The sequence below is a fragment of the Danaus plexippus genome, chromosome 2 (assembly GCF_018135715.1).
Source record: "Danaus plexippus chromosome 2, MEX_DaPlex, whole genome shotgun sequence".
Classification (NCBI taxonomy): domain Eukaryota; kingdom Metazoa; phylum Arthropoda; class Insecta; order Lepidoptera; family Nymphalidae; genus Danaus; species Danaus plexippus.
Window position 1 is genome coordinate 9,414,035 of NC_083537.1, and position 22,284 is coordinate 9,436,318.

The window sequence follows — 22,284 nt, forward strand, 5'->3', positions numbered from 1 at the left end:
TTGTACAAACAGAGTTACTTTCATTAAGAATGTTGATAGAAGGCTAGTTGTTTAAGTAAATTTATTTAGCAGAACTCTAAAGATAAACTAACCAGGTAGTCCAGCTACGTATAAGGAGTTCCCGGTTGGCGGAGCGGCAGGTGCTATCAGAGCAGGAGCTGCTCGTTCAGGGGGCGCTCCGTCCAGGGACAGGCTGAGCCCGGCGCGCCACACTCGGGCCGCCGCCGCGTGCCATCTACCGTCACACACTCGACCGCCGCTCTCGACTGACGTTCCTCCACGACTTAACACCACCTGGAAACCATGTTTTTTGAAAATTATTAGTACTTTAACAGTTTTTTTTATAAAAATAAATAAGTCCATGACAGCTCCTCCTCACCATGCCGTCCTTCAGTTCCAGCAGGGCTCCAGCAAAAGCGGCCAGGAGTCCAACCCCGCTGGTGGCGCGGAACTCCAGCCGCAGCTCCACGCTGTCTCCCTCACCCTCCTCACCCACTAAGCCTGCGAACCCCGTCTCCGACCACTCGGCATACGCGTCCCCTAGAGCATGAATAATTATGCAAGGATTACATCGCTTGTTACTTGCGAATGCGAATATTACACCAGAATAATCTAAATGTACTTTTACACTGCATCACATTTTGGAATTTGTATATAACATGGACTAAAACGTATTTATTAATTGAAATTTTGATTAATGACACAATAAGTATCTTAGAAAGCAAAGTTTTGATTGGCACGATCTACAGCAAAGTGCTGCTGCAACATACATATTAGTACACGTATTTATGCAAAATGAAAATACACTTCCACATTTTTTAAACTAGTTACAAGACATGTATTTTCTCCAACCTCCAAAATATGCTCCTCGCTCGACGCGGGGGAAGCACTGTGAGACGGCGACGTGAGCACGCGCGTCTCTGACCGGGTCCTCAGCTCGTCCTCCGACCGCAACGCGACGCACGCAACCCACCAGCCCTCCCAGCTTCAACAGCTGAAAAAGATTACACTTATAGTCACACTTTGATATTCTCCATTACCAAACCCTAGAGTTTAGTCTCTATCTGTCATTTCTGTATAAAATAGATGCGCCATTGAATAATACAATAAAGAAATCGCTTAGATTGTCAGCGTTCAGTTTCTTACTGAATTCGGTACGTGTGGTATAGCAGCGGCGGGGGGCGGGCCTCCCAGGTACAAGCGCGCGGCGCGAGCGTGAGGCGGAGCCCTGCCTGTCACCGCCGCGGAGCCCGAGGATAACACGAGGCGACTACGGGAGATACGCACTGACAACTACGGACAAAGAGTGTAGAAAAATTAAAACCACGAACATCATATCGTTGGTATGGCTAGGACTTACTCACCGCACCTACTATTTACACATCAGTAATTATAAATGTATACACAGCTTAGTTATCACTACGTCTTGAGTTGTATTTGTGCTCTCGTTGCTCAGGCTTTTCAAAAACCTGTTCATATTTATATCGTTTATACCATACCTCATGCCATTCGCCGTCGCTGACGTTTCCCGGTAGCACCAATTCTTTGCGTCTCCTTCCACGAACCATGAGTCGAGCCCGACCCTCGCGCAACAACAAAGCGACATAGTGACGAGGTTTCTGCTTGGAGCCCTTTAAAATAATACACCTTTGAATTTTTATTAAAATAAAGGTGTATTTTCTGCTCTAGATTAGCGATGCACACTCGAACAAGAGGTAGTGATCTGAATAATTTACGGTATCTATCATTATCATGGAGACTTTCAAGGTTTGAAACCCTTTCAATCATTTGACATTGAATACATGAATGTAAGTGTACCGGCAAGAGCATGACGATTCCGTCTTTAGCGAAAGTTCGCAACTGAAGACTGAAACTAAACAAGGCGGCGCGGGCTGCCCTCAGAGCTGCATAACTCGGGACGGCGTCACCAAACTTCACAGCGCCTGCTTCCACTGCATATGAAGATAACTGGAAATAATGACGTACGAGTTGAGAGATATTAGCCATCGACCAAACAAAAGTTAGACTTTTAACTATAAGTCATTATTAAATTTAAAACACTTGACTGTCGTATCTTATATAAAAATAAGAATAAAATTTTTATGATGTAAAAAATCTTATTGTAACATTGCCGGTAGCATAAATATGAGGATACCCAAAAGTTTCTACAGCATCCTTGATATGAGGAAATTCAACATACATCTAGGAATAAGCAACCAAACAAAAAAAAGGCAATTCAATAGTGATACTCTGGGATTTCAGTGTTATTTTTAATACCGTCACACCTTAGCACAGTTGGTGAGCTCATTCCGCGTGTTGACGGCGGTGGGCGTCGGTCTTGGGGCGGCGGTCTGGGCTCGACCGAGACGAGCTCGGAAATGGGAGACGCTGGACTCCAGACCTATCCACCTGACATACACGATACATTAATGACCGCTTGATCTTATAAACAACTGGTATTTAGTGATCCGAAAATCATGAGCGAAGATTATAGTTGAATATGGGAACACTCACGTAGAATCCACTATGAAGTCTGCGATAGTCCCCGTGAAGGAGGGCACGGTGAGATAGGTGACGGGAGAAGGCGACCCTCCCAAGTACAAACCACGTGCCCTAGCCGCAATAGCTCCCCCCGGAAGATTACCGGCAGCCATGCGTTTTTCGTCCACCCATACTTCCAGCTGATACAAAGCACCATGTATAAAAAATTTATAGTATATTTGGGAAAGTGGAATTTTAAATAACTTCAAATATACCTGCTTATGAACCCGGACCAGCCGTACAGTGTACAGTCCACCATCATCGTATTTAGTCCCATTTATCCGTAGTCGCAATTCACTTTTGCCGGCGTTTGCGATCACTTCCAATTCACCTACAAGCAAAATTTCATTCTTGTTTTAAAATCTCATATTCTTCCATTCCAAATAAAAACCTTTAGATTTTATTGTCATCAACGCTGTTTAAATTTAAACAAAAATAATATTTTCGGACGCGTTTTTCAATATTTTATACTACATACATATATACTCCGGATGTTTCGGTTACTTTGCAGCTACCGTGATCTCGGTCAGGCGAGATGAAAATGTCTGTCTTAATAACGAAACGTGTAGTAAATCCGAAATTATTTAGTTAAATAAATATTTAAAAAGACATTTATTTAAATAAGTACTTGCGAAAGTCTAAGGTCTCATCACAGTTTTAAGATTCAATTACCATTCACGAGAGCGAGAACGAGGCAATGATTATCATCTTCTTCGTCGTCCACCTCATTATCCTGGACGGATATTGAGGGTGCTCTGTACATCAGCAGGCCGGACGGAGATCGTGTTCTGAACGATACACCAATCGAAGTCTTACGTCGAATGGCGGGCGATGACAGCTCGATGTAGCCGTCGCCGTCTAATACTGCAGACCGAAGTGCCTGGATGGTAAAATACGGGACATTTATATTGATTTCACATAATTTTTATAATAAATTATTTATAACTTTATATTTTTGTCATGTTTTAGTGAGCCGATATATTACAATATGCCTCACCCTAGCTGAACATCCTGGCTCCAACCCATACCGTGTGGGAGTATCCAGCAGATCGTAGCCCTCTCTGTCCACTACGAGGCCTCCGATGCAGCCAAGAAGCGAGGGAGCCTCATAAAGACCTTGCGCGTCGGGCGGCAATCCTCCCACCCAGTAGGCTCCTTCAAGCTCTGGCAGGTCACCCGCGGCCTGCACGGGCGGGGATGGTGAGCCTAGAGTCTCTTCACCGTTTACGCGCAGGCTGCCTGGACCGGGTTACCACATGTTATATACTGTATATAAAACATATAAATTTTCATTCCAGACACAGTACCTCTCTCTAGTCCATTAAAAACTCTGGTGGCCTGGACATGGGTCGGTTTACCATCGCAGTGGTCTCCTCCAGCTGTAATCTCTAGTCGAGAATTCGCGTACTGCACTTTAAATACTACGCGGCACTCTCGCACCCACACTGACACCGAGCGATTCTGGCAAAAAATTGATAGCTTAAGTTTTTGTATTTGTGTACAATTTATTAATAAGTGATTATAAATACATTAACATGATCGTGTGCCATAAATAGCAGAGCGTTGTGGTCAGTGGTACGAAAGGACAAAGCAAGACTGAACCGTCGGCGGTCGGCGGGCCGCGAGCGGCGCAAGGTGACGTAGCCTGCACCGCTTAGACGTGCAAGGCTCTCGCCACGTTGGCTCGTCCATCTAAACACAACAAATAAAGTCTAGCTTAAATTATACGTGAACCGAATTATGATAAATACTGTAAAGCATTGTTAGCATAAAACCCATTTATTATTGCAGCGTTCAGATTGTTTTATATATTTACCTTTGGGTACAACCTGTACATTTGGAATTCGTGTGCTGTTTTGCAAAAGCCCAGAGGCCTAAAGCCAAGTGATCAGCGTGCAAGGAATGTACACAGGCCGGCAAAGGAGCATCGGGTTCTCCAAGCCACCAGTACTGTGGACGCAGGAGCCCCGTGCTTGGGGACGACGTCGTGCTATTTGTAGACGTGGTGACGGCGCTTCCAGATCGTTCAGTACGAAGCCGCACTGTGTTCCACACTCTAGGACGTTTTTATAATATTATATTAACATGATATTGAGTTTTTTTGAACAAATATTTGTAAAATCATGTGAAATTTTATCTATACATATAATAAGACAGTGAAAATCGAATGTCTGTGAAATGTGTCTGTGAAAATCTGTCTGTGAAGTGTGAAAAAACTGATAGGAGGCGATCAAAGAAGGGTCATAGAAACCAAAAACACAATGTTTGGACTTTTTGGTCTGTCTGTCTGATACGTTATAACTTCAAAACTACTTAATGGATTTGAACGCGGTTTTCACAGTTGGATTGCATATAATTAGGAGTATTGTCAAAACTTTGTTTCGTCAAAATCGGTAAAGGGAAAAAGAAGTTATGATCAATTGAAAATTTACTTCAAGCACTGCTTCAAAACTTTTAAACACTACAACTTAATATTAACTAGTTATATATTATATATTAGTTAAAAGTTAATTTGTTATATTATTTACTAAAAAAATATGTTCTAATGTAATATGTTAATCTTAATATTAAAACTTATGAGGTAACAAAAATAACAAATAACGCAGTGCGCGCGGGCGCGGTTGAAGCGTTGAACACTGTGCTCGATAGATGGCGTTGATCGAAAGTTCACTGTCGTTTGATGGTAGTGGTTGTCTATCATTTGTTTTTCTTTTGTTAGTTGGTTGTGGTTATCTATCGTTTGTTATCATCTCTTTTCTGTATGTAATCACTTTAAGTTTGATATATATATGGTTATGCCAAAAGCGACCAACACGCGGGCGGAGCCGCGGGCAACAGCTAGTAATTCTATAAATCAACAGAGTTTATAATTGTTATTTCCAGTGATATCTATTTTAAAACTACCTTTCAATCTGAAGTCGATAAACAGTGTGGTCAGCGTCGTCAACAGTGGGTGTGAGTGGCTCAGGGTGCTCCAAGTAGCCGACGCCTCCACCTACGTCCCACCGCACAACCAGCTTCCCAGCTGATACGGAGAGACGAAGATAGCGCTCGGAATCCTGGTTTAGGAGAATTAGTTTAATGAAGGCAAGATTGATATGGTCGAGGACTACATAAATATAAAAATATACCTGATCAGGTAAATACAGCAGCGTGCCATCTCTTAAAGTGGAATCAAAACTTAGAGAGAGAGTAGCGCGCGTTGCTGATGGAGCACTCCACGAGGAATACGCTCGCGCGCATCCGACACCGCCGGCGGGTGAGGTGACTGACACAGATATCTAAAAAAGTTTTGCGTGGAATTTCTTTATACATAAAGTATTTCAGAACATATAGCTAACTAATTATCTTGTTAAATGAACTTAATTAGTGATGCCAAAATAGTCTACATTGAAATTGTGGACTTACTGTGGCAGCTGCATGCTGTGCTTGCAGGATGCCGCTGTGAAGACGTTTCAGTGCAGGAGACAAAATAGTGGCGGCGGCAGCATGTTCCCGAGCGCGCGCTGCCCCTGCCGCTGCAAGTGCCGCTGCTACCTCGCGTCCACGGTCCGTGTTTCCTCGTATTTGGGACACTGTTTCCGTCGTCAAATAATAGCTTTTTTTCTAATGTCAAATGTAATTCTTTCGGTGTTTGTACTTACCATGTTCCTCCGCAGCACCCAGCGCGGTATCTCCCATACGTTGAAGTGCGGCAAGATTTCGTCGCAGTTGGTATCGTACTTTTCTCCTAAGATCCGCCGCCTCGTCGTATAGTACTCGGCTACTTGCAAATACTCTCTCCGCTTGTGTACTGGCTTGTTTCAGTGTTGCTACTGCAGCTGTGCCGCCATTCATCATACCTCCCTCGGCGCCACTGGCCAGAGCACGCTCTCGCCATCCTAAGCCACGAAGACCGACGCTAACAACGTCTATTCCGCGTTGGGCAACTTCTAGTTCTCGATGTAAATCTAACATAGGAACATATTCTTGATAAATATAGTTAAGCACAGTATTTTGAAAACTATACACTTTCTGCTTCTTACCACTGGTTCTTGACATCAACTCATTGCCTTTCCTTTTTAGTATCTCTGAAGACATCTTCTCTTCATCAGCTGTCGCTATTAACGGCTGGGGTCCTCTAGCTAGCTTAGAAGCTGTAGTGGCAGCAATAGTGGCTGCATCAGCCGCAGCTACAGCATCTCTAACTCCAGCGGCCACTTCGGACCAGGCGCGAGCTGCTTGGACTCCAGCAGATGCAACCGATCGTGTTCCCGCAAACAAACTGAAACGGGTCAGTTGCTGCTACACATTTATAGGCTATTTAAAATAAACAACTTTCAAATTAATTACTTACTTTTTGTATTCCCTGGCTTTTTTTGTAAGGTTCTCCACGTGTTCTTTAACTACATCTAAATATTTTTCTTTGTATTTAGGAGTGAGGTTGTATAGAATGCCTTCCTTTTCCTCGGCTTGTGTTGTTAGGTTTCGGAGGGTAGATAGTAAAGTTGGGAACCCAACTGCAAGATTTTGGGTATGTAATAAAGCTGCCCGTGTTTCTTCAGTTAGGTTGTTAGTGGATAAGTTAGAGATGTCCTGTAATTATAAAATGTATATGAAAGGTCTACCGTTTTGTTTCTATATGGTATAATAACATACACTCTTTCTAAAATATGAACTTCTTTCGGAGCCTTACCTCTAATACAAGCCTACATTGCAATCCTATATCCCGGACCCTTGCAAGTTTCGGTTTTATTTTCTTACTGCCTTCTACCACCGTGTCACCCGCGCTCCACACAATACCTGCTAGACGTGGTAAGTCTTCTGCCTTACGTTCCCAATCTTCTAAACTTGAATGCAGTTTATAAATTTTTTGGAAACTATCATCGATACGGTATTTGTATTCATGTACAGAAGTTGATTGGAGGTTGGCCTGAAATTGGTAGAGAATTAGTTGTTTATATAATTTTAAATGCAGTACATATTTACATAGGATACCAATACTTACCGAATCAGAGACATCGTTAGCTCCGGTCATAAAATCTACTAAATTTAATTCTTTTATCATTTTAAGCAAATGTCTCGCTTCTTTTAAGGCTCTGTGAGCGCTCAGATGCTTTTCTCCTCTCGCAAAGTCATCCAAATCAGCAACATATTCCGCCAAAACCCTCTTTTTCTTGAATACCTCTTCCAACCCACTCATACTTTCTAAGCTTAAATACTGCGCCTCTTTCTCTCTTCTGGATGCTCTTGTTTTAAGTTTATTCGAAGATGTAAAAAGTTCATGTTCGGTAGATTCTAATTTTAATAATGCCGATTTGATTAATAGAGATTTTTCTTTGTTTGTCCGCCATTGTTTAAGCGATGCTTCTAGAATTGATGCATTATTTGCAAATTCTCTAAGTGCCGGAAAAGGTTGTGGTATTCTACTAAGCTCCGACAGATCCGCCCGTAAGTGTAGATCTCTCGTTAGGTCTTTCATTGACAGTAGTAGAGTCTGTGTGCAGTTGTCACAAGCTGGAAATTTAATCAATAAATTCAACGTTTCAATTTAATAATTATTTAGATGATACTCAAATATATAGTAATACTAACGTTTGCAACCCTCCTCATCCATATAGAAACCTGGTTGTGCACACAGCTGACATCGTGTACCCGTGGCGTACGGACGACAATGGCAGCGTCCACCCTCACATCGCTGAGACAGCGCCCCGCGGGGGTCACAGGAACAAGGGACGCAGGCGCCCCCCTCCCGCCGCCAGCCCGCAGAACAAGACTCACAGCGAGACCCCGTGTAGCCTGACATGGTGAATTCGTTGTATGCGTTATTATTAACATGAGTGAAATACTCGCACAAGACCAGGTATTTTCTCGACTTTGAATTTATGATACTTACTTCAGATATAGTATAAATGGACTAAAAAGATAAACAAACAAAGAATAAAAGAAATAGAATCATATAAATATAAAAATTTGGAATTGAACTGGATATAATATTATCCTAATTGTTTAATAATGTGTTCTTACCGAGGTGACAGTAGCAGTGCAGTCTCCCGTGCGAGGCGGCACAGCCGGTGGCCCTCACGGGACCGTGAGCTGGACAGGGGCAAGGCTCGCAGCCACGATCAGGCGTGCCGTAGTAACCTTCAGCGCAGTGGTCGCAGTGCGGCCCTGAAGTGTTGGCGGTGCAGTTCTGTGTAGTGTCGAGTGTTAGTAACAACGGATATAAGCAAGCCGTTGAAGCGCAGGGTGTCACCGACATCCGATTGTTTTAAAAGAACCCTCGAATCATTGAGAGAAACAAAAAATAGTTTACAACCTCAGGTAGATAATGTATTCGAATAGTTATTAGGAGTGACTTCCGTTCTACACGGTTAAGTTCTCCCTCCGATTTTAAACACATTGATTCGTACATATTAGATATTTATTAAGTTACATAAATAAGATGCAAATTTACTTTACCAAGCAATGTCCGTTGGTAGGATCACAAGTGACGGCCCTGCCGTTACATTCACAGGGTCTGACAGGTTCTACGTGTATAACGATGGTACCGGCCACATGCGTCACGAGCGGTGGGGAGGGCGGCGACCAGAACCCGGCCGCGGGGCGCTGACACGAACCGGAGGAGTAGCCTCGGGGACACGAGCAGCGCTCCACGCCCGGGGCCGGCGCCCCACGGGACAGGCCAGGGATAGCCGTCTCCAGGGTCACGTTCAGCAATCTGAAAGTTAACACAAAAAATAAACACACTTTCAAAGACGTTTAGTTTTCAAAGGAATCTCATAATGATCTGTACACAGAAAATGATAACTTTGATCAGTATTATCATTCATGTACGGTCTTCATCGAATCTCAACTAATTACGAATTATTAATTATTTTTTAGTTACCACAACCTTATCTGATTGTAGGACATTTATTTTATTCAAACGAGTATATCTTTGTATAGGAATTATGTAAAATGACCGTGTCTTACAAGGTTTCAAATAACTATCCACTGCGTGGTTTAATAAAATGTCTAAATAATGTGATACCTTTTCCCAGCGGATAAGAAGCAATGATCATAGTTTGAATTTGGTTCATATCTAACAATATATATGTCTCATATTCAGACAATTCATGTGGGGAGTTGAGTTAAGAACTTCCTCTTTGATAACCGTTCGGTATATATAAAACTAGATTTAATTACAAAACATGTAACGGCTCGTCGGTCGGTTCTCGGGTCGAGACTCGAAGCAGCAGTCGTCGCACATCCCTCAGAGTCAACATGAGCGCTCCGCGGGAAGCAACGGCCCCTGTTCCTCCAGTACCCGCGCCCCGCACCTCCCACAGAGACTCGTGCAGATACACAGCATACGTATTGTTTATTGGAGGCGCGCGCTATCGATAAACCAAAAACACCATGTCTCTTATAGATACACATACTTAAGTTATTTATCGACAATAAAAAGGTTTTTATTCTTACGCTACATTTAATATATCAGTGGTATACTATAAAGTTGCAAGAAAGAAACATAAGAAGTGATCGTAAGTACTTCGTAATAATCCAGCACGATGTTGTATCCATATATGCTGACGAGTGGGAAGTCGATCAGTACGTCCCGAGGTATGGGAGTGCCACCCTCTTGTTCCACACGGAACCTTAACGCGCCCCCGTAAGAGAGCACGCGGTCACCCAGGAACAAGGACGGGAGCTCGGCGTACACCGGCACTGGGGGGTCCGGGAGGGTGATGTGGGCGTCCTGAACACTCGTGTGGATGGCCAGCGGGGAGTGGCGATCCATCTTTAATATTCAACATATTATTGATTACTATTTTACGTAATTTATAGATATTCACTTTAGTGTTATTGAATTAAAAAAATACGAAGTCATAGCTATAAATAGTCTAGGTAGGTGGATTGAAATCATTCAATACTTACAGTAGTAATGATGTGGCCCCTCATCAACCTGAGGTGAAGAGGCACAGCGTTGTGAAGCGCGGCTCGGGAGACGGCGGCTTGAGTGCACTGAGCGCTGCGTCCGAAGCAGAAACAAGCCGTGCAGCCCACTGGATTGGACTCCGAGAGACCGAAAGTACCTTCCAAGCATCGATCACATTTCTCACCCACCACATTATCCTGTCGGATGACAAAAAAAATTACGTCATATTTAATCAAATCTGTTCTGGTCTTCATACCATTAGATCTGGATAGAAATTCACAAATTCGTATGTCACCTACCTTACAGGGACACTGTCCGTTGCTATCGCAAGGACACAGCCCATCTTCACACCGCGTGCCCGCTCGGTGACAGCCGCAAGGTCTGCAGCGAGGACCGTAGTGTGCGCGAGCGCAGCGGTCACACGCGCGACCGGTCCAGCCAGGGCGACAATTACACTGGCCGGACACGGGGTCACAGTTACCTGGGGCCCGGAAATAAAACTATTAGTGTCATATCCTAATGACGTCTTAAACGATTTTTAAACCCTCCTAGTACAGTTAGTACCATAATATGAAAGTAATTATGCTCAAAATAAGCAATAGTCGAGTGGTATTTTGCAGAGATTTTATTATTATCATATAGTTGATATTATTTAAATGTGTATGTTTGTCATCGTTTCTCACCTCCTACGGCTCCCGGTCCACAGTCACATGTGTGACAGCCGGCGGTTCGTCCCCAGTACCCGGGCGTGCACTGGCTGCAGCCCGGGCCGCGGGTCCGCGCTGGACACACGCAGCGACCGGACACGGGCGAGCACACGCGACCCTCACTACATGTAGGACACGCTGTCATACAAACATATTAGTCTTTAAAGAATATAGATTCATTATATTCAATATACAGGTTATAAGTTTTATGAATATTATGTTTGTTATTCTCAACAAAATGGATTTGTGGTATAGGTTTTATTATTGATTTTTTCCCTTTGCGTTTCAGTTTAAGTTTGGCAAACTTTTTTTGGCAATCTTTCAGATTCAGTTAAAAGAACATTTGTAATATTTTAAATTTCTGCTTATTATTACATTTTATAAACATACTTACATGTTAAGAAATATAGGTTAAAATTTTTATATAGCGGAAGACAAATAATATTTTTTTTAGGAACTTATTATCATGGACTGAGAGATAGGAAGTGTTTGACTCACGTAAACATCCGGTGGGTCCAAAACCATAGTAGCCGCTGAGGCATCGGTCACACCTCGCACCTCCCACACCAACGGAACAGGCGCACAGGCCGCTGACAGGGTCACAGGCCGCAGCCCCTGCACCACACTCGCAGCGACGACACCCTCCATGTTGGAGACCCCAGTAGCCTTCCTGAACGAGATTATTATCTTTTTAGTTTATGTATGTTGTGGAGTAAATTCTGCCTTTGTGATCCTACAAAGAGAAGTAGCATATTTTGCAACTTGCAGAACCCTTTTCCACGGGGTTTTGTCACGAGCTATAGTATCTCTCTTGATAATGATTATGTAAACGAATGCATGTTCGTGTCAGCGAACTAAACTCAGATAATGAGGAGACGTCAACTAGGACTACGTCAAGGACTACAAAATATTTTGGAGCTGGTAAGGTTTAAACAGTTCCCGTATCACGAGTTTCCATCGTCAAATTAAACAGAGACAGTTTTATATCATTCTTCAAATACCTTCGTTGATAATTATCATATTTTGAATTTAATAAATTAACAAATAGAAACGACGTATTGAGCTTAATGATTGAATGTTTTAACAACTGGGTGATAGTTTGATGTCACCTATATCCAGAAGTTTATTCTGTGGGACGTTATCCTGTCACGAGAATTATGTGACTTCGTTTGCGTCCAGCCTTTAATAGTTCAACAATCACCGCTCGGTAAGTTGTATTTGTTATTTGGTTTGCAAATATGATAGAAGAGAAATGACTGTTAATGTATTATTAGTTTCGAGCAGAGTGTTTAAGATAAAATATTACTTTATTAAACATAACAGGCTTCGATAGTCAGCACCGTATATTTATCTTTGTGAAAGTATATTTCTCTATAATATTTTGATTTGATGAAGTCATAAACACCAAGTACTTAAAGTTAACAAAATAAAGAGCGACATTTAATATCCATTAAAATATTCTTGCAAGATATTAAACTAAGGTGAATTACTAAGCCTTATAAGGTTTTATGTTCTAACATTATTGACATTACAAATATAGATAAATTATTAGAGACACATTTAGTACAGGTCCAGCGATACTGGTTATAAATTTGCGATTTACTTCCCATGAAGTCTTATAATTATTACGACTTTCAGCGCCGAAGATTAATTATGCTAATTAAAGTATTAGCTGTTTTAATATCGAAATATACATAAGGTAATAAAGTTGATTTGAAATATTGCGACATTTAGAAAATTAATGAGAAAAGGGAGGTATGGTCTCATTTTGTACCTCAACAATAACTTATTCGTAATTTTCCTGTTATGCATCATTTAATAACTTGTTTGTAATGAATTAGAGGTTAGCTTTACTTCACGATAAAGATGTCTTGTATTTGAAATAAAAGTCTTTTATTTTTGACAAGTAAATGGTGATTGTTAAACACAAAGGGAGGAATCTCGGAAGTCTACGTAGTAATTGATAAAATTAGTGTATTTTATTCCCACATTTCACAAGCAGGTGCCCGAGCAAAGTGGCTCTAATGCCAGTAATTGGCACTCGGCCTGGAACTGCAAGTCGTTTATTCAATTAAATGGCATTCGGTCAGTAGTGATTTGTGAGTGGGCCGCAATTTGTAGTGAAGGATTTGTAGCTTCGTAATAAATGCAATGAGGTGGTCTTTCGTGTGAGGGTTCGCTGGTGCGTCTGTTTGTTTTGTGAATTATGTTTATTACCGCATTAGCCTTTAACCTGCTAATTTATGTAAAGTCTACGTCTTATCCTATACTTATCGCATTGCCTGCCAATAAATTCCTACCTAATACGTGTATTTACATTGATTCAAGTTTTCTCTATACTCAAACTTAGGTTTTATGCTATAAGCGTTGTTAAATTTAATATATTATAAATATATACAGTTCGTACCTCGCAGGTGTCACAAGCTCGGCCGGTGACGTGCGGTCTGCAGCGACACTGCCCCGAGCGTATGTCGCACACATTGCTCTCGGAACCCAACGACGAACAGTTGCAACCTGAAACAAAAAAACGATCTTTATATCTCCTAATACAATACATAATACGACAAGAATATACCCTTTTTTTTTGCCATTAAAATGTATTTTTATTCTACAATAGAAGAGTACATGGCAAAAAGTATAAACGAAAGAAAATAATTTATGAGGAAATTTATCTAAGATTATCGAGAACTTGAATATGATGCTATAATTTTTTGGACCTTATCCAAAACCCATTGAAGGAGTATGACTGCAGACAACATTATCAGGCGGCTGCAATCATCAGGCATATCTTGTAACAAATCACGAAGCAAGAAATCGCGAACAATCAGGCTGTTATTTAGGAATGCTGGTTTTAATTAAAGGTATCAGTACAGTGACGTGGAACATCAGGTTCTGTACGGCTTATCTCGGCGTTTAGGCCGAACTAACCACTTACAGGGATTTTATCTCACGGCTAATGCACCAGGCACTCCGAATGCGAGGTTGGAGATTGTTCACCGAATATTTCTCAAGGAATCGATGTCAACTTGTTTATTGCGAATAATTTATTTATTATGTCAGAACAGTTTGATTGTAAAGGTTAAATGTGTACTCGCTTTATATGTTCACAGTTAACGGAATACATGAAATGTAACACGACTGTTGTAACAATGGAAGGAACCCGTGGGCCGTAGGTGTTGGAAACAAAAAAAGTACGGACAGGTGCTGATGTTTGTACATATTGTATTACAAATTTTTCGGTTATTTGTTTCAAGTGTATTGTGACGCTACTTGTTTTCACAGAAGTACCTACTGAAACGTCGAAAGAGAATAATTACAAGAAGCTTATAGAAAAATCTTTTATCTGTGGATTTCTTTTTACTACATATAAGTATCTCGATGCTTTATAAATATAAAGTACATTTTCTAGTTATGATATAATTCTATTCTGGTATCAGATGCATTGATAGTTATATTATTGTCAGACGGACGGACGGGTCGGCCTAGTTAGCGTACATAACGATACCGCGACAGATGCATCTCATGTATATGTAATAACATCTTTTGTGAGAAATCACGTTTGACTAATAAACGTTAATAATTTCTTGGCAGGACGTTCAATGAGGCTGTGAGGTTTGAAAATACATGTCACTTTGATCAACGCACACGATACGGTTCGAAATTGAGACGCGCGTGTTCGTTTTGTTATTGCATCTCGTTAAAACTATCTAACCTATATATCTAAAGATATGAGGCGCTGCACGGAATAATATAATATTAATAAATTCAAGTGTTTTATCACACTACTGCGGTCATCATGGGTGTGCGTGATCACACTAGAGATGTAGGAGAAAGAATTAGATATGATTTGAAATATTCCTCTTTAATTAAATGTTGTTTAAATGAAACTGAGTTTTTAGAATACTATACGTTTTTTATTCTTTTATAACTATATAAACCTGACTTTTCGTTTCTTTTAAAACAACCGTGATCACGGGCAGACGAAATAAAAGCATCCTCTCTCTTTTGTCTTTTCTTTGTCCTCTTTTTGGAAAGATTTTTATTTCTCTCTTGTAATTTTTTATGCAAAATATGTATAAATTGCTTTAGGCTTTTAAATATTAGTTAAATAACTAATCGACCGCCGACATTAATCTCATGTCTACATCTGATTTTAGAAATGAAATAATTCATATTCAACCTCAGAACTAGGTATACGGCCTTATCAAAGTTCTTGTTAGTCATAGACAAAATGGCCCAACCCTATTTACTAAATAGGGAATGATATTTGACTAAGTAGTCAATAATTTAAATGATGTGTTTTAAGTTAATCAAACAAGTAACTTCTGAAAGAGAAAGTCAAGAATTTTTATCACAGCAATTTAAGATTTATCGTATAAATCTTTTTATGTTAAATATAAAATAATAAAATTACGCGTAGAAATAAAAAAAATATTAGTTTCATTTCAATGAATACTCGAGAAAGTCTTAGTCTTAAACTTATTATATTTTAATGCTTTAGTATACATTTAACTTTCGTTCCAAAAATGACTTAATTACAACACCTCAGTTAACTAGTTAACTTCTTTGATAAAGGTATGTTTGACAATAGGTTTACATCAAGGCCGTGGTGCTCAGCCTAGATTAACGACACAGGAAACGTTGTAGTTACTACACAGGAAACACAATATAGGTTAGTGGAATACAAAACACGAATTTATCCAACTGGAAAACTGTCCACTAGTATTTATAGGAGCATTGTTTTTCCATGTCAGGTCCATAGTTCAGTATATACAATGAGTTACATCAAAGTAATTGAGGGAATTTTTCTCAACTATAATTAAGGCCTCAATTATCACCGCAATGTTGTAAGCTTTTATACGTTTTGATTCTCGATGTTTAAATGTAATCGGGTCAAGTTAGAGCAATTATCGGTTTCATTGCAGCCGAAACTAGCCACTACAAACGATCGGAACTTCTAATGAATCGCTGCCATCAAATATACCAAAGAAAGTTTGGTATTTCATTTCTCATAAAACGATCTTACTGTTACATCTATTATGTTTAAAATGCGTATTCTTAAATCAAAGAGAAACAGTCATCACAGCGGCTAGAAGCACAGTAATCATTCGATGCAGCTCAAGAAAATGATCATTTTAGTTTTAGCGGCTCGAAGTTTAATAAAATTATCAGTTAATATTTTCCCATCAGATTCAATTGGTCGTAACGCGTGCTGTTAACTGAGAGTTTTATTGATAGTGTATATACGTATAAACAGCCCAAATAAAGATAATTCTCGCTTTTCGTTACATATTGATTCTCAAACTTAAATTGTTTCAACTAATATATATGTTAATTAAATTATATATCATAGCATTCCAAATTTATTGTTTTTATTTTATAACTAAAAATGACTCAACGTGTTTTTATGACACTACTGTGACTATTTCGTGATCGTCTAGTGGCGTAGAGTGCAACGGGAAACAAGTAAAACATATATAACATTATATATTATATATGCCATTAACTGGTCGCATTTGTAATAATTGTTTTAAGGGAGATGGAGACTTTTATCCTGGAACGTATTTCAAAGATTATGTAATAAAATCGACGGGAAATGAATAGAATAGAATGTGATTACCGCAAGTCCGTTGACTTCAGATTCCTGGTTAATTGACTATAAAGGAGTTCGTATATTGAACTTATTAAATATAACAAAAATGTTGAAAATAAAATCAATTTTGAAGTTTAAATAAACCTATTTTGTTAACAACGCGCCACTATCTTATTTATTGTTTGAGGAGACCTTTGTGTCTAGACTCTAGAGCTTGAAGTGTAAACGCAGTCTAACTTGTGTGACGGTGACTATGCAAGTGTTAATTGAAGCCGCCGCTCCTCTCTGACCCCGGGGTGATTGTGAATATCGAAAGCAGTTGAAATCGCTGTATTTGTGCTCGTTTATAGTAATTCAAGTGTTCCAAATTAATTGTAATAAAGAATAATGATTCCGTGACATTTCAGACGTAATAACATAGGAGTATTTCTTACTTATGTTATGGATGCTGGTTTAATTTGTGTGCTATTAAGTGTTATGTGTTTGTTTCCGAGGGTTATTTAAAACAGATCACATGACCTACTTTAAGATAAACGCACTCAGACTTGTCGAAGTAATATATCAGGTACACTGCACGCAAACGAAGTTAAAGATAAAATCTAGTCCAAAATTATTATAAATGAAGACATTCCAATTGAATTCCATAAAAATATTCATAATATTGTATTATTTATTTTATCTTTTTGTTATAAATAAGATTACGAGAGAATAATCTCAGTATCTCCGGCCGGGAACCTCAGTCTGAAACATTGACTCACAAATACGTTGTGGCCGCGATTCACAAACAACCAACTAGCTACTATACGAGTATTGCTGATAGTATCTACAAATAACACTGACTTTATATTTAAGCGGAATTCATTTTATTAAAAGGTTCTTTAAAATTTACAGTATTTCATGTATGTATAAAAAATAACGATATTAATAATATATTAACTTATTTTATACAAATGACGGTCAGAATTATACAATTTTTTTTTAATAAATTATTTTGTTATCTTTAAACAAAGGCATGTATGTTAAGTAAGACATTACCAAGAAAATTTTCTTTAACTTATACAAAATTTTTAGATTATTTTATATTAAATTCGTGTTGTAATGATTATTTAAACTATATAATAGACGATGCCTTTTAGTTTCTCAACAAAGGGGTTGGCTTCGTTACACTACGGAACACATTACAGTATTAACTTAGGTAATCGCGTGAGACATGATTAACGCTAAACGCTTCGTTTGTAGTGCTTCGTAAACTTGTGGTAAATCTTATTGTCAATATGTGTATAAAGAGGAACATATATGAACAACAAAATTTGTGTTAGATATTAAAGATTTTCGTTAAAATAAATTTCATTCATGACATCCAATTGGCAAAACAAAATAATATACAGACAATATGTAATGGTATAGTTGATGATAAAATGAATAAAGTCTAAACTTACACATTCATATACGTTTATGGACATTTAATTTGGGATGCTCACGATTGCTAAAGTTCTGATGATGTCCATTCCAATAATAATTCTGTATTAGTAACGGTTGCAATGTTTTGAAACTGACACCTAAGTGTCATTAAGACAGAACGCAACATAAAAATGACGAGAGCTATGATTGCAAAAACTAATACGCTCCTATAATGACATATTAAAGTTATGTCTCCCCATTACATTAGTTTATATTAAAAAACATTAAAACGTACGTGTTTGTGTTAAAATAAAACAATTAAATACAACGCTCTATCTCGTTCCAAACAAAAGCTCTTAAATATTCAATGAATTAAAATAACTTTCATTCATAGTGTGAACGGTAGTCGGGACTATCAATGAGCGAGCGGTTGAAGCGCTAAGTGGCTCGCCCAGTCACCTTCACCTCCGTCCAGGAAGGATACCAACGCCTGCTTTATATTGAAACTTAATAATGCTTTATACGCGTATCGATAATAAATAATGTCCATTGGAAAGATTTACATAGTATTTAGTTTTTTATTAGAACATATATTTGTTTTATATCACGAGTTATGAATATTACGGTTGTTCCTATAGATAGGTATCTGTTGTCCCATAAAGAGCGAAACGATTAGACGAGGATATAAGTCGATAGAGTTTATGCGACAGTATGGAATGTTACTACTTAGTTTAGATCAAATTTAATAGATGACACAAACGAATTTAACGAGTAAAACCAATGCGGATTCTTATCATTTAATTATAAAGTACGGAACGTCGGTCGACTGCGGACTGGTGTACTACACCGCTGTTAGCGCATTTAATTTATTTTGCAGTTAACAGTCCCGGGATTTATAATGACTGTATTAATATCATGCTATATTAGTAATTAAAATAGTTCAGATTAGATACACATCGCTAAACTGTGAAATGAGCGACGGTCGGCAAACCATTATATTGGAAACACGCTGAATACACCACTTTAATCGGTCGGCGTGAGTAAGAGCATATAGCAATTTTGAGATTGTGATTACACATTATAAACCTAATTTGAATGCAGATGCTGTTGACTGAATCGAATACCATCTTTATAACTTCGAGGTTGTTTCGCATACTTATGTTAGATATAAGTTTTCAACACGACAATTAAATGTTAAAGTAGTTTATTAGCGATGTTATGAATAGATGTATGAGAGATCGGCGTCAGACGGACGCGGGAATGTGCTGATTTATAGATAATAATGTTCCATGTCATTTAGCAACGTCTATTTCAAATGTACACAACGGGCTAACACATTGAAATCGAAGTGATATACAACCTACTATAGGTTGTATGTTCGTCAAAACTCATGTCAAGCTTTGATATTTTGACTGAGACACGGTGATATGACTGTAAGATCTTTATTCGGCATTGGCAGAATATACTGTGTACGTCTTTGCACGGATGAAGGCCATATTTCAAACAAACAACAACAAGACCTTTATTGGAATTGGTTTTTTCTGTGGACAATATGCTGTTAGCTCTCACATCATCAGTAAAGTGCACGTTCATGCGTGGTAATATGTGGGAGCGCGATTATTATGTAACACTATTCGTTTGGCAGTAACAGCAGTTTTCACGGAATTTTTACAGTCAAAAGCGTTGTCAATCAAAGCCAAACCTGGTTACACGACGGTTTAAATTTAAACTGGATTAAATGTTTTAAGATGTCTGCTGTTGGTTTAGTGATTGAGAAAGCTACGTAACTGTAAAAATTGTATGCAGTTAGACCCCACAAGCTGATAAAAGAGACCAAAGTAACATAATTTTTATAGTGATTTAATTATTTTAGATAAAACCAGTTCTTTAATTGTGGCCTTAAATATCAATCCCATATTTATATATCTTTTGTTCACAGACATTTTTTCTTTTTTTTGTTATAGAGAATATGTTACTTTTGTATATAATACGGACGTATTATTTATCTCTTAAAGTGAAAGTTCACATTTTAAATGAAATTTAACATTTATAAATGGACCAGGGTTTATTTGCAGAGTATGAACCATGGGAGTCGTTCACCTCCCATTGTTTTATAAACACCACCATCAATTGTTGACGAAAACATATATTCCATGAACTGGCCGACGTTGTGGAAACATTACTGATCGAGTGGCTGCGGCTTTACAGACGAAGCTTTTGTTACATTAAGAGAGAGATGAACCGAAAAGAATTATACTCTTACAAATATATATCGTAATTACTTGTAATAATGATCTGTTATATTTCTGCATCTCGTATTCTGATGAAGTATTTTGAGGGTAGCGTCGAGAATATTATTACGATCATTACTTGGACATAATTCTCAGTAATATTTAGAATTATAATAAATCAAATGCTTTTATATGATAACTGATATATTTTTTATTGAACTGAAGCTATCAAATATCTTCCGTTCCACGTCATCATCTTTATTGTTCAATTTGCATGTAACAATCTTCGGTAATGGCTTAGCTGGTCCATACAAACTCCAGCTTACTTTATGCTAACCGAGGAGTCGTGATCGCAGCGCACTATTTTAGCATTTGCAGACTTTGACGAGCTATTTGTAGCGAATTTGTTTTCTTTGTTCAATTGCCATGGCACTCCTCGTGTTTCATGGTTAGTTGGAGTATCCTTATATTAGAATCTTTATACACATATAAATATTTCAATTTTATTTTGTTTTATCTCTAATAGTAATATATTAAAAATATTTTTTTCTATTTCTATTGTTAAAAAGTAAAACTGGGAACAGAATAAGATTATATTATTTATTTCAATGTACATATTTAAAATTTATACCTTAATAATGTAATCTTGATAGCATCCCTATGATACAGTTATGTATAAATATATATATAATCATTTCGAAAGGAGCATATCAAAGTATCCCATCAACGTGTAAACTTGTAAGACGGTGTTATCGAGGACTGTCGACAAAAAGCGGCTCGTGCGGTCAGATCGCTCTCGTGTCTTAATAAATGAACACGATTCTAACCAGGCAGGGTTCACAGTTTCACGCTAGGCTTTATTAAATTAAACGAATATATACTTTCATAATATAATATGTTGTTCCTTGTCCAGTGATGGCGCGGAGAGAATCTGTGATTGTAAATAGTTTTGATAACACACCGCCGTATAAAGTCGTGAGCGATGATATCGATCATCCACTCAATGGACATTGTTGGCTTATTATAAAGTTATACTAGCACGCTTATACGAGATAGGGTTCACACGTTATGATCAACATGCCTAGAAGATAATGTGTTATTTATAAGAATTTTGAGACTCCATTAAAAAAAAAATTAAAGCGTTACGTTATATGTATATTTGATTTGAATAATAAGTGCGTTTTGTACGCAGATTGAGTTCGATAAGTTGCTTATTTATTATATATATGTCATTTGCAATAAATATTAAATATTGATAATTATTTTTCGCAGCCCTAAGTCGTTATTATATGAAACAATATTGGGCATAACATTGGAATGAGTCCAACGGGACCGTTTCTACGACTCCACTTCCACATTGATTTCAAAGCCTCCTGCATTATGTAGTAAGTTCTTGCAGTTTCTTTTAATAAAAATTATAGTTTTCTAATGCATTTTCATTGGCAACAATTTATTTCTTGTCACAATTGACAGGAAATGATGATACACACCCGTCTAGGAAGATTTACGAGACTTTCTTGTATCAATATGTATTAAAAGTCTGAACGGCTAGCGGGGCCTAACGCGACATCATTAAAGCACAACAGACAAACAGTCCCTGACGTCGACGATGTTAACTTAGGTGTCAGCTTGAACTTTGATATTTACTTAAATGAGTTCCTTAGATCACATTCGAAGGTCTCGTGGGCGGAACCTGCTTAGGATTGCCTCTTCATAAATATGCCTATCATAACGCTGAGTTAGGATCTAGCCGTACCAGTACGGGGCCGACGGCGATAATCCAGTTATTAATAGCAGTATGAATGATAGTAGAAAGTACTTAGGAACAGTCATCTAGCTCTGAAGCTCGATTCAGTGCAGCTTCATTGAGAAGAACGTGGGCGAGCGTGGGCGTGGGCCCACCAGTCGACC

The 22,284-nt window shown here is 38.6% G+C and overlaps 1 protein-coding gene across 2 annotated transcripts in view; it reads right to left on the reverse strand.

Annotated features, from left to right (window-relative positions):
- Positions 1–22,284, reverse strand: part of LOC116779426 (laminin subunit alpha lam-3) — a 74,281-nt gene that overhangs the window by 1,391 nt on the left and 50,606 nt on the right. For both annotated transcript variants that reach the window (XM_061523371.1, XM_061523370.1), the window contains 32 exons: positions 13,556–13,662; positions 11,647–11,818; positions 11,125–11,286; positions 10,741–10,922; positions 10,441–10,638; positions 10,055–10,303; positions 9,709–9,899; positions 8,983–9,241; positions 8,548–8,713; positions 8,116–8,319; positions 7,529–8,037; positions 7,217–7,453; positions 6,878–7,116; positions 6,567–6,805; positions 6,186–6,491; positions 5,950–6,116; positions 5,673–5,822; positions 5,446–5,600; positions 4,358–4,597; positions 4,071–4,233; positions 3,849–4,002; positions 3,539–3,780; positions 3,214–3,421; positions 2,757–2,872; positions 2,515–2,681; positions 2,286–2,409; positions 1,819–1,968; positions 1,500–1,631; positions 1,147–1,293; positions 853–994; positions 380–540; positions 93–294 (listed from right to left, as the gene is read on the reverse strand). In XM_061523371.1, the coding sequence (XP_061379355.1) occupies positions 93–294; positions 380–540; positions 853–994; positions 1,147–1,293; positions 1,500–1,631; positions 1,819–1,968; positions 2,286–2,409; positions 2,515–2,681; positions 2,757–2,872; positions 3,214–3,421; positions 3,539–3,780; positions 3,849–4,002; positions 4,071–4,233; positions 4,358–4,597; positions 5,446–5,600; positions 5,673–5,822; positions 5,950–6,116; positions 6,186–6,491; positions 6,567–6,805; positions 6,878–7,116; positions 7,217–7,453; positions 7,529–8,037; positions 8,116–8,319; positions 8,548–8,713; positions 8,983–9,241; positions 9,709–9,899; positions 10,055–10,303; positions 10,441–10,638; positions 10,741–10,922; positions 11,125–11,286; positions 11,647–11,818; positions 13,556–13,662 (6,240 nt within the window). The remainder of the gene's footprint in view (positions 1–92; positions 295–379; positions 541–852; positions 995–1,146; positions 1,294–1,499; positions 1,632–1,818; positions 1,969–2,285; positions 2,410–2,514; positions 2,682–2,756; positions 2,873–3,213; positions 3,422–3,538; positions 3,781–3,848; positions 4,003–4,070; positions 4,234–4,357; positions 4,598–5,445; positions 5,601–5,672; positions 5,823–5,949; positions 6,117–6,185; positions 6,492–6,566; positions 6,806–6,877; positions 7,117–7,216; positions 7,454–7,528; positions 8,038–8,115; positions 8,320–8,547; positions 8,714–8,982; positions 9,242–9,708; positions 9,900–10,054; positions 10,304–10,440; positions 10,639–10,740; positions 10,923–11,124; positions 11,287–11,646; positions 11,819–13,555; positions 13,663–22,284) is intronic.